At 39.3% G+C, this 13,042-nt stretch overlaps 1 protein-coding gene across 3 annotated transcripts in view; it reads right to left on the minus strand.

Moving 5' to 3' along the window:
* Positions 1-13,042, minus strand: part of LAMB4 (laminin subunit beta 4) — a 100,335-nt gene that overhangs the window by 59,420 nt on the left and 27,873 nt on the right. For 2 of the 3 annotated variants that reach the window (XM_039849118.1, XM_039849119.1), the window contains 6 exons: positions 12,774-12,894; positions 11,335-11,523; positions 6,878-7,057; positions 4,407-4,516; positions 1,889-1,968; positions 1,179-1,329 (listed from right to left, as the gene is read on the minus strand). In XM_039849118.1, coding sequence (XP_039705052.1) covers positions 1,179-1,329; positions 1,889-1,968; positions 4,407-4,516; positions 6,878-7,057; positions 11,335-11,523; positions 12,774-12,894 — 831 coding nt within the window. Of the gene's footprint in view, positions 1-1,178; positions 1,330-1,888; positions 1,969-4,406; positions 4,517-6,877; positions 7,058-11,334; positions 11,524-12,159; positions 12,745-12,773; positions 12,895-13,042 lie in introns of those variants that run through there. The other variant, XM_039849120.1, reaches the window with a different exon arrangement.

Raw genomic sequence — 13,042 nt, forward strand, 5'->3', positions numbered from 1 at the left:
GCCAGGGCCAAGACCATCACATATATTTCTCTATTATCTCACAATAAGTATAATCTAAATATAAATACCAATATTTCTTTCCAAAAGTTTTGTTTTTCATGACCATTGTAAAGATTCAATTTTAAAAACCACGAAGAGGAATGCATAGAATCATTTCATTTTGATTCCACCCACCACAGTTGTAAGTCTAAGCAGCAACAGTGAAGGCCTCCTGTTTCTGCCCCAATTCCAGTCTCTAAAAGAGCAAATTCCGAGACTCCTGAGGGGCATTTTTATTCCTCCCACCAACAGCGTTCTGATAAGGAAGAGATCTCAGGAAATGACTCAGTCACTGGGAACTGGAATGAGGTCCCCTGTTTTCTATCCAAATCTTCTCTTCAGAATTAACCTTCACATGCTTTCTCTCCTTGAAGACTCATCTCACATCACCTTTCCTTTTGTCCTGTGCCCATCTATAACTGGAGTCACATGCTTGAGAGCAGTATGAGAGAGTCTAATTTGTATTTTCTCTAATCCTTCACATGTATGTGTCTGCACCTCTGACGAGACTTTTAGAAAAATATTTTTTAGAAAATAATCCCTATAGGACTGTGACTAGTAGGAAACGAAGTAGAGCTCCAGGTGACACTTGAGGTTCCTGTGAACATCACTGACCTTGGTGAGAACTGCTAATCCAAGAGCAGCTTCTGGAGCCAGAGAGCACACTTACACTGCTTTTGCATACGTTTTTCATTCATCAGCAGAGATCTACCAAGTTCCTACTGTGTGACAGATACTGTGCTAGGCACTAGAACAATGGTGAGTGGTATTCACAGCCTTCTTTTTGTCTCATGGGTTACAATGTTGTGAGGGAGACAGACAAGTAGATGTTCAGTAAACACATTCTGATGGCTGCGTCGAAAGAGCGCAAGTAAAGTCCATTTCATTATAACTTAATCACACTTATGTCCCAGGCTCTGTGCTAGAACTGGGATACAAAGATAAACAAAATGCAGACTCTGCCCTCCAGAATTTATGTAATTGCAGTTCCTTGATAGAATAACCTCTACTCTGCTCTGTGTTTGTGGGCTGAACCATTCTTTTCCAGGTACCTTACCCATGATCTCAAGGGTGTGCTAAATGCATTTACTGACACTGCATTAAATAAAGTCTGCAAGGATTAGAAATGAAATACAAACCAAAGGTGCAAGTCCTTGGAGTGGTGTGGCTTCCTCAGCCTCATAGAGATAGAAATTCAGAGGAGCAAAGAAGTAGCCAGGGGCTGGTTCAGTGCAGCTGCGGCCAATGACATGCGGGCGACATTCACACTGCCCATCCTTGGGGGAGCACCTGAGGTAAAACAAATCCATCTGAAGAACCGTAGCAGGGTGATCATAAAATGAAGGCATGGGGCTGCTGGGTTAATTAAACCCTGAGTTTGGATCCATTATTTGAACCGATCAATCAATTGTCCTGGCAGGGTAATGAGAGGCTATGTCCTCTACGAGTCTGGTCTTGAAAATCAAATCCATACCCATGAAACCCAGTAGCCACTTCTTTCCTCAGCAGCTCTCTAATTCTGCTCTAAAAACTGGGAAAAGGAGAGTGTAGGACCTCTCTTTACAGGGTGGCAAAAAGTTGGTGTTTTAGGCAGGTGAAGTCACACATTTGCAGGCATCTATCCCACCACCTCGTGGGAGACCTAGGTGCAGAATTGCCATTTCACCCTTGGAAATATTTGAATAAATCAATTGGGCTGGAGATCATCGCTTTTCGATGCCCTTTGCTTGTCATGGAATGAACTCCTTCACTTATGACTATGAGCATATCAGAATAAAATGAGCTTTTATGTGGAAATGTGAGTGAGGAATATTGTCACAAAACTTTGCCATTCATTTTACTGACTTACATATTAGAATAAGCACCTCCAATATCACAGTCACAGGGAGCACATCCGTGGGGATGATTTTCCAGTCCCCAGTATCCAACCTACGAAGAGAAAATGATCAGTTGATTCAACTATGAAGATATTTGCTGCCCTGAGGTGCAATATTAACAGTACTACAATTCAATTTACACCTATCAAATGGCCACACCGCCTGAACAATCATACAATAGTTTTTTTTGCCTGTGCATTTGGTAATGATCTTTGAGGACACATATCTTACATTCCTGGCACTTTAAATGAAGGGGACAGGCAAGTTGTCTGTGTGTTGCTTCAAGTGGAAATGCAGTGGAAACCACAAAATTCCTCTGTTAGCATCAATTTAGCCTCAAGCTGGGTTAAGGCCAGTCAGAAGTTCTTCAACTAGCCTATTTGCAACTGCTTCTATAAAACCAATAAATACCCTTACTTTAAAATCCCCCAAATCCCCCAAATCTCCATGATTTTTACTTAGACAATACTGAAATGTTTTTGGGGGTAAAAAAATCAACTAAACTGATCTGAGATCTTATGTATCACCATTTAGTAGAATCACTTGTTTATAAATAAAGTTGTTTGAGCATAATAATCCCTCTCCATGAGAGAGTCAGCTCTGTTGTTCAAGACTTCTTCATCATTGCAACATCTTGACCTTTATTCAGTATAAACAACTGGTGAGATACAAACAACTATTTCTTAAATCTGATAACATTTACCAAAAAAATGCTCAGAAAAATGCTTCCCCCTCAAATCTCAATTGAATATGCTCAGATAAAATTAAGGTCTTACTAGGCATGGAACTATTGCTTAAAATGGGTTTGTTAAATATTCACGCTTTTTTTTTATCATCGTAAAATTTTATGCCCAGTTTTACTCAGAAAGGTTTATTTTAAACATTACAAGTTGACATAATTTGTCGCAAAATGCAGCAAAGGACTTTTGATAAATTTCCCAAAACCAAACTTTAGTTTAGGCAAAAACAATGTGAAATGCTTCACTCAGGATGTGGCTGTGAAAACTCCCTTTGGGCAGGATATGCTGTAATGTTAGCCACCTCATCACAGGTCCAGGGCACCATTGGATAGACATGGATCTGGGGCAGCTGGCAGACGTGTGGGCTCAGCTATGTTGGACAAGTCTCCCCTGAGGTGGCTCCTGTTCAGTTATTTTCCTCTTGCAAACACAATCAAGTTTGCTGCACAGTGGCAGTTAACCTGCCAAAGAAAAATGTCAGCTCGCATTTAGGGTTTTTTCTGGAATGATCTGATGTGGTGCCTTCATGGATCCTGTTAACTGGCTGTGCGCGCTTCTTTGTATTGTCCGTACGCGGTCATTGAGCTTGCATGGCTCACCTTCCTACTTAAAACTTTGGTACTACCCACTCTGTCTTACACCAAGTGCCTTCTTTATACTTCCTTCCTTGTTTTCTGTCCCCATCTTCTCTGCCCCATCCTCATATGTTTTCAGTAAAATGACTTAAAATATTAGCACAAAACTATGTCCTAATAGGCATATGTTTCCTATTTATCAGCTACATTTCTTCAGACACATCAAGGTCACTGTTCTTTTATTAGGTTAAGTTTTTATTTTTTCTTTCTAAAATCTCATGGTGGGCTGCCAAGATTGGAGAACAAAGAAAATAGCTGGGTTTTGAATTCCCTAACTGCATGATATATTTCTTATGGAGTAAAAATGTTTTGTTTGATTTTAGATATACATGCTTATATGTTTAGTGGAGTCTGCAAAAACTTCAAGAGTTTATTTCCCACATACATTTAAAATCTTTTTTTGTTTGTTTTTGTTTTTTAATGAGTTCGTCCTTGAAATGAGAAGTCTTTTTAAAAAAACCCTCCCCCCCCAAAAGAAAAAATAATGAGCTCATCCAAAATATTTTTAGGCACAGAGTGGTAGAGGTGATAAAGGATTGTGTCAAGAGACAGAAGAAGAGGCCCTAACTGGTGGGCCAAAAAAAAAGGGGCAGATAAATGCTCTTATAGTCTAGTGCTTGGCACTTTTAGAACAATGGATAAAACTATTGACATGAGCTATAATCCCTCTGCCATACTAATTGTAGTGATCACTTTGTAAAGTATATAAATGTCTAATCACTATGTTGTATACCTAAAATTAATATTGTATGTCAACTATAATTGAAAATAAAATATTTTAAAAAGGCAATATCTGTGAAGCACAATAAAGCAAAGCACAATACACTGAAAAACAAAAACAAGAACAAAAAAACTCTGACATAGGTACCTGGGTCGGTTCAGTTCAATCTGGTAAATGTTGGTGAGCTGGTAAATGTTTAACAACCAGCTCTCAGCGGGAGGGTGGGGGCCGATTTATAGTGTTTGCTGATTTCTTTAGTGTAAACACTTTTACCACAGGAGTATTGAAATACAATAGGACAAGGAAAACAATTAACAAGACCAAGCCTCTTCCAGGCAATGGCAGTAGAAATTCGCATGACTGCATAAAGGGGAAATCATAGGCAAATACATACAGCGCAATCCTCACAGTGTGGTCCAATGGCAAAGGGCTTGCACAAGCAGTGGCCTGTGTCCACATCGCAGGTTGAGAGTGGCAGACTTCCAAAAGGGTTACAGTTGCAGGCTGAAAGCACAACATACACAATCATTCATTTCTATTTCCTCACTTTTATAAATGTCCTTAATAGCTCATACTGAGTAAAACATGTGGCCATGAGAATATGGAGCAGCCTGCCCTGCCAAACTTATTGTCTGCCTGGCTGCGTGATTATTATATTGCATATAACCCTACAGAGTAAACCCAGGCCAGACACTTCCAGGCCTCTTGTGTAGGTCTACTGGATGGCGGTTATGAGACAAGAAAGTGGAGGAAGCTGGGCAAGCTTAGTGCCTGGCACTGTTACCCTGAGTGATGCTGGCCAGATCGCCGACGAGGACCAAGGGTCTCTGAGTGTCACAGTTATAACTGATATGGCTCCTTCTCTGGTAGATGCACCTATCATTTCCCTATCTCTTCACTCTCTTTCCTATTGCCTTGTTACCTTTTCTTTTCATTCTCCTCCTCCTTTTTCTTTTCCCATAGACATTTCTCAGTCCTGCTTATATTATGAAGGCTAAGGAATTATGGTACCAGAGCAAGATATACATTTCCCCTGCAGGAAAAACCAGTGTTCATGAAAACGACCCAAATGTCCATCAACTGATGAATGGATAAATGAAGTGTAGTGTGTCAGTACTACAGAATATTGTACAGCAATAAAAAGGAATAAAGTACTGAGTCATGCTACATGGAAAAACCTTAAACACATAATGCTAAGTGAAAGAAGCCAGTTATAAAAGACCACAAATTATAGCATTCTGTTTTATGAAATATCTACAATAGGCAAATGTACAGAAACAGAAAGTTGATTAGTGCTACCTAGGGCTGGGGGAATGGGAGGATAGAGAGGTGGTAGCTAAAGAGTATGGGGTTTCTTTTTTATGGTAAAATACTTCTAACATAAAATTTCCCATCTTCACCATTTTAAGTCTACAGTTTAGCAGTGTTAAGAACACTCACATGGTTGTGCAACACATCTCCAGAACTCTTTTTGGCATGTAAAACTGAAACTCTATACCCATTGAACACCATCTGTCCCCATTCCTCCCTAACTCAGCCCTCGGCAACCACCATTCAATGTTCTGTTTGTATGGATCTGACTATTCTAGGTACTTCATGTAAGTGGAATTATAAAATATTTGTCTTCCTGTGTCTGGCTTATTTCATTTAGTATAATGTTTTCAAGGTTCATTCATGTTGTAGCATGTGTCTGAATTTCCTTCCTTTCTAAGGCTGAATAATATTCCTTCATCTATACATACCACATTTTGTTTATCCATTCATCCATGGATGGACACTGAATTGCTTCCACCTTTTGGCTGTTGTGAATAGGGCTGCTATGACCTTGGGGATACAAATATCTCTTCCAGACCCTGCTTTCAATTTTTGGGTATATAGCCAGAATTACAGTATGGGGTTTCTTTTTGGGGTGATGAAAATGTTCTAAAATTGATTGTAGTGATGGTTACAAACTCTGAATATACTGAAAATCATTGAATTCTACACTTTCAAAGGTGAATTGTATGGTATGTGAATTATATCTCATTAAAGCTGTTACAAAAGAAAAAAAACAAACAAAAAACACTATTTGGCCTATTTTTGGAGGGTATGAGGTTAGTCAGTGAACTAAGGGAAAAGCCTGGAGTGCTGCACGGTGCAAGAGGCATTTGTTTTGATTACATAATTCTTTATCCTGAAATTTAATTTTGCCCTCAAACTCAAGAAGACCATTTTATTACAGGATTCAGCATGCTGCTCTCTAAACATGCAAATAATGTGCAGTTCCTTATATGGGCAAAGGTATCGAGTGTGACGCTGTGACAAAAGGGAAAATATTTATTCAAATTTCTTAAGGATTCTACAGCTCTTTGAGACCCCAGGCAGATGTAAACTTCTGTGATCTTGGAGCCAAGGGTCTCTTCATTTGGACTAATACTAGGAGAGTGGTGAGAAAAAAAGGGAAAAGTAATTTCAAAAATGAAAAGAAACCTCCACATGAAAATTGCCCAAAAGTCATCAATCTTTGCAGCAATGCATACTGTAATTTAACGAATTTGTATAGGAGAGTCCTAGTGGAAGCTGTTTTTCTTAAAGGTTTTACAACTTGGCCTTAAATTTCCTGGCATCTAACACTGCGTTTGCTCTAGTAGGAAAAAAAAAAAAAAAGTGAGCGCCCTCTGCTGGTCCTATATGATAAATAGCAAACCACCGAGAAAAGTTCTCCACTAATTTACTAACATTTGTGGGAGGTTTTGTATCACGTTTAAAAACCCAGATGCTGCCAAGATTATTTAGTTTTTACATTGATCGAATTTTAGAAGTGCCAGAGATAGCCCCAAGCTTTAAAACGCATTGGGGCTGGCGGCCCAGTCGCTGTTAACTTACGTTGACAGCCCTTGGGGTCAGTGGCGCTCAGTCCATAGTAGTTGGGCTTGCACTGGTCACATTTGGCTCCTTCCACGTTCTCCTTACACAGGCACTGGCCGGCCACCCACTCCAAGGCAGGATCAGAGTGGCTAACACAAATGCCACCTGATACGGTCCCATCAGGGTCACATTCACAAGCTGGGGACACAGAAGTGCGTGATCTTAGTTAACTGCAAATGGTGGGAAACTTGAAATGTAAGCACAGCAGTTTACTCATGCTCTATTTTATTTTGTTTAAATCATCAAATATGTTTAAATAATTAGACCAGCGGGCAAGGGCTGCTCAGAAATAGCTCCTAGATCTCCCGCCTTGGAAAATGTTGAAATATTCCATACATTTAAAAAAAGAAGAAGAAAAAAAAAAAACTTTAACAAGTGATTCTAAAGTAAGAAGACAGAAGAAGATAGCTATCTTAAAAACTGGGTATTAAAAATAGATTATTTGGGGGAGAGATGAGAATGTTTTGGAGCTAAGTAGAGGTGATGGTTTCACAGCACTGTGCCACTGAATTGTTCCTGGAAGGAGAACCTAAGAGAAAGAAAGAGGAACTCCAAAATGTTCATATCGTTGTTTTCTTTTTGGAAATCTGCTGGTGGGGCAAAGCCTTGGATGAAGAGATTCTGGAAAATGAGATAAAGTCACCTGTAGCAAAGGAGCAACAGAAGCTCCAACCTGCCCTCCCCCTTTTTGTTTCAGTAGAAACTTGAACAACTGAAGGAAGGAGTGTCATATGAAAAAGGTTGCTTATAGTATGAATAATTCCAGAAGGTGAAGTTACAAAAGGTAGAGCCTGACTGAATTTAAGGAAGAGCTCTCCCACAGTTAGGGCTGCACAGTAGGGCAGTGATCCCTTCATCATGGAGGTGTCCAGGCTGTGGCTTTGGTATAAAAGACAAGTGCTTTGGCAGACATTAGGGGACCCCCAAGGTCTCCTGTATCTTTGTGGTATGTGTTTCCAAGGAATTCCATTTTTAAGGAATGGAATACAGATTGAAAAATGAATATCCTGATTCTAAGAAACAATTATATTCACAGTTATACATGTTTGCTTTGGATTAATGAAAACAAAACTCTCAAGTCAAAGCTATGTTTACATAACAACCATTTAGATTAGTGAGTTTAGTGAAAAAAATCTAGTAAAACCAGTTGTTTGATGTCATTGAAACAATTACTTGGTTGTCTGACAGAATCTTTTGACTTCAATTGTATGCTATTAGATTGTGACTGGAGATAAAATCTTACTATGGAAAGATAGCGTTGAGTTCTGTTTAGTTTGGAAAAACCACATTTTTCTCCTAATTACAGTCAGTTTCTTCTAGAAATAAAGGAACAAACTGGATTCATTTTAAAAGGAGCCAAAAGGAAAAAGCTCAGTTTTATTTGGGAGACACTGCCTGCACTGAGCACTCAGCACTGAGTCCCAGAACAAAATTTAATCAAGCAGAGATGTATCCTTTGGGAAAGGGATGTGGGTGAGTGGGTAGTAACTTTGCTTTGAAATAACCCTACATCATGGTCTTTAGGACAGAAGTACAACAAAATCTCCTGGTGTCACACAACTCAATTCTAACAAACTTTATTATCAGTGGTTGAGTCTACCAAATCTTTGCTTTTTTCTGTATTACTTTTAACTGTGCTTTAATGATAGAAGACTTAAAACTAGTCAACTCTTATGCCTGGAATCTGATTATGTAAATATTTAGGGTCAAACAAGGACAAGTTTCAGAAAATTTATATGAGATTGTAGTCTTAATACACGCATTTGTATATATACACTTATACATACATAAACATGTATTTAGGTAAATTGGGAGAATCTGAGAAGTCTCATGATGGTAGTTTCTATAAGCTCCTCATCTGTTTGCTCAAGAAACTCTTTGTTTATAAAGAATGACTTCTTAATTTCGTATCAGGGTATTAGTTTTTTTTCCTTGGTTTCCTTCAAAAGCACCATCAAGTTAATACTAAGTAGTTATTAAGGAACAAGACTTCAAACCATTTGGTTTGTTTATTTCTAATCTCTCTCAAGAATCTTAGATTCTGTTTCAAACATTATATTTTTCTGATTCCACTTAAGAGAGCAATTTCCTCTTCTTTTATAAATTAATAACTTTTAAAACATGAATAAAAATTGTCTGTATGTGTGTGATTATAGATTCTAGTAAAAAATGTAGGACACTTAGGACATTAACTAAAAAATATATTTTCTGAGAATCCAGTTCTTTGTGTCAATTTTAAACAGGCCATGTAAGGAAAAATTTTATGCAATCGGGTATTTACCGAGTAATCTGAGAAAAAAAATATTTATGCTTTTTGTACATTGTGATGATTTAAAGTTTGAAATCTAGGACACTGTATATGTTTAGGTGGCTACTAAATTATTTTTGCATAGGACTTCATTTTATGAATTATGATTATATAAAGTTTGAAGCTGTAATTTTGTAACAAGTCCCACCCTCACCAATACAATATAACATATTGATGATATAGCCTAAGAAACAGGATTTCTGGGTATTGGGAAAAGCAATCTTCCATGACTCCTGGGCATCTGAACTTTTTTGCTGGGTGTGCCCACAATATAAGGTCCTAACTGCTCTTTACCCAAGCCACTTCTCAAGGTTGTGTTTGTTGTATGCTACCTTGAAGGATGATGTAGCTCTTCCCCCAAAGTACGAGTTTGCTTCCACTTGCTATAAAAGCAATGAATCCTCTACTCAGTTTTCCTTGGCTACAACATAAATGATATCCTTTAAGTTGCCCCATGGGACTTGGGGAACATGGGAACTCACGCTAGTACAAACATCTTGTTTGCTGTGCCATGAGTAAGAAAGCTGTTTGTCTTTGACTCAGGAGCTTCATGTTTCCTGCTAGCATCCATGAAACAATAAAAGACTAACTTGTTAGTTTGCAAGTAGAGTAAGGTCTCAGACCTAGTAACTAGCACTGGGTATTTGAAATCAGGTTGGAGTGTTTATCTATGCAATAATCAACAGCAGTGCTGGGACTGCAGCAGGCAAACGAGGTGCCTAGGGCACAGAATTTAAGGTGGCATTGTCAGATTGGTGCAGCTGGCAAGTGTCAACCCTGCTTTTACATGACTCTGAGAATGAGTGCTTCTTTAAATTTTGGGACCTAAGTGCTCTGCTTGCTTCACTCTAGTCTTATTCCTGCAGAGAAGCACAAATTAAATAATGGTTATTTTAATTAAAATTAAAATTATTTTAATTTTATCATGCATTTATTAAAATTAAAGCATGATAAAACCAAGTGTTGGTCAGGATATAGAACAACAGGAACTCTCATACACTGTTGTGAGGGTGTTAATTGGTACACCCACTTAGGGGACAATTATTACCTAATCAAGTTGAAGACAGTTCACACTGTGGCCCAGTTATTCCACTACTAGGTATGACTCAGGGACAGTCTTTATGCATGTGCACCAGACCACATACATGGCTATTGCCGCATCAAAAAAGAATGGACAAATAGATTTTTGTTGTATTTGTAGGAAGGAAAGCATTCCATACAGCAATTAAAATTAGAGAACTAGGGCTACCTGATATGGACAAGTCTCAAAAATATAATGTTGAGTGAAATACTCAAGGATACATACAGCATAATATCATTTATCTAAAGTTTGAAAATAAGCTAGCATATATTGCTTGTAGATAACAATGTGTGAAAGTGTAAACACAAGCATGGAGGTAATAACTGCCAAATACATGAGAGTTTATCCCTGGAGAGAGGGTGGGATCTTTCTAGATAAATGAGACCGATGTGCACCTGGGACATCACTAGTACCTGTAGGGTTTTATTAAAGTTCTGAAGATGATCTGCTAAGATATTACGTTTCGACAAACCTGGTGGTGGTTATAAGATTGTTTACTATACTATTCTCTATTATTTTGCATATGCTTGAAACATTCCATTTTAAAAGTTGAGATTAAAAATAAAATGGAAAAAATCTAAGGTTAAAGAAAGATAAAAGAAACAAGGTAATAAATAACGTCTTAACAGCAAAATTGAATCTTCTACAGCCAGTCCAATGTAGCCATTTTCAGTAGTTGGCTACTTCCTGGAGCTGACCTCCGGATTCTCCAGGTGTTGCTGCATCTTTTGAAATCATCCGCCCCAACTGGTTGAATCCAGAATAGTTTCCTGATTCTCCAGTATGAGCCACTGCAGCAAGACGACCAGGATGGACTTGGATTATCTGGCTCAATTTGTTCAAAGAAAGAAATGCTCTTAGCTCTGAAATTGTTTTGCACCGCCCCCGACCTCGCCCCTCCCGCCAAAGAGGGCAGTTTTGGAGATGCTGCTAAGTCCAGTGGGGACTGGTAGCCCAAGTGAGACCTGCTTCGTCAGCATTTGCTCAAAACAGTGGCGAGGGTGCGGTCAGAGGGTGGGGACTCACGAAGGCATGCGTAAGGATCCGAGATGGCTTTGAGGGGGTCCCTGTAGAAAAGGGGTCTGCAACGGTCACAGTGTGGCCCCTCGGTGTTGTGCCGGCAGTCTTCGCACACGCCCCCGCTGACGCCACCGCTGGCCAGGTACACATTCATGTCGAAGTGACAGCGGTCAGAGTGGCCATTACAGCTGCAAGCTGGGAAAGGAGAGGCGTTTTGGAAATAACCCCAGCCCACCTTCCATGCACTAATCCCCCCATCTTCTCCTTATTCTTTAGCTACTCTGCCTTCTTTGCACTGATACAACATGAATACAAACAGTTAAAACAGGTGCTTTCAAAGGGATCTTTCTAGTACTCTGATTCTGCTCATATACTTTCTATAAAATGTGTTCCTGAAACATTGAATACTTAGGTGTTTTTTGTTTTTTTTTTTATAATCAAGTAAACAAAAATGAATCATTTGGGTGACCTAGAAGCCCTGGAGTGCAATATTTTTGTTATTGTTCAGTAAAAAAATACTTTTACTGACTTATGCTTTGTGATTTTGAATTTTTTTACATCATATGTTCTGTTGCACTGGGATTCTCAGATAAGCTGAGACTTAAAACTGAGCCCCAGTTGGCCTTTCCTTCTCTATGGGCAGGAGAGCTGGATGTGTGGCTGCAGGCCATTCTCATCCCACCTGAGACTCTGCCAGACCAATACAGGGAAAAGCACTGTTTGGAGGATTTGTCTTTGTGGTTATGTCTTTGCTGTTCGTCTCCATCCCCTGACCCCACCCCACCCCCAAACAGCATAAACATTTACTGAGTCTTGTAAACTCTGACTCACAGATGGGGCTTTTCCATAAGAGCGCGTCTGCTGACCTCCCATCCCCTTGCATCTTATTTTCTCCAATTCTCGGAAAAGAAACTGAATGAGTTTGTTTGGATGTTCATTAAAATTCAGAAGCAGTGAACACATTGCAAAAAAACCTACACCCTATTAGTCTAAATATTTTATAAAAAGTACAATAGCTTGTCAAACTCAAACCTGAACTTCATTTCTCCTATTATGTGACATATAGGTTTAAGGTCACATTCATGGAAAGTATGATTATTCAGGAAAGTAGTAGGGATCTCTGTAACAAATCCACTCATCCAATTCCTGGAGTAGCACTGTCTCCACTAATATTACTATGACATGGCTCTGCCTCTCCTCTGGAAAGGGTCCACCCATAATGCGTACTGTTTCATTTTTTAAATTAATGTTAATTTTTGGTGTGAAGGTTTGAGATATTGGTGATTCTTCCATATGAGATAACGGGAGACACTGGGATATCACACAACTGGAGCTGGAAGCCACAGGTTCACTATCCTTGCTGCTTGTGGTCCAAATGAACTAAATGTTTTCCACAATAAAGAAAGAGCACACTCAGTTTGTGCTGAGAACTCATCTCCAGCCACCTCTGCAAGTGCTGTCCTGGAGGCCTGCAGCTGGCCTCCAAGGGGCGTCCTGGAAGAAGTCCTTGCACCGCTCACAGTTCGGGCCGTCTGTATTGTGCTGACAGACACAGTGACCATGAACCTGTATTGTGTGACAAGTAAACCATATTAAAAGAGGGCTCATTTTTGAGGAAACTGAGATTCTTTAAATGGAAAATGAAATTCCAGGCCATGGGGTCTCTCTGGGTTTTAGTTTTCCATATGTTAGTTATAGTACCAACCTGGACTCT

The sequence above is a fragment of the Pteropus medius genome, unplaced genomic scaffold (assembly GCF_902729225.1).
Source record: "Pteropus medius unplaced genomic scaffold, Ma_sr-lr_union100, whole genome shotgun sequence".
Taxonomy (NCBI): domain Eukaryota; kingdom Metazoa; phylum Chordata; class Mammalia; order Chiroptera; family Pteropodidae; genus Pteropus; species Pteropus medius.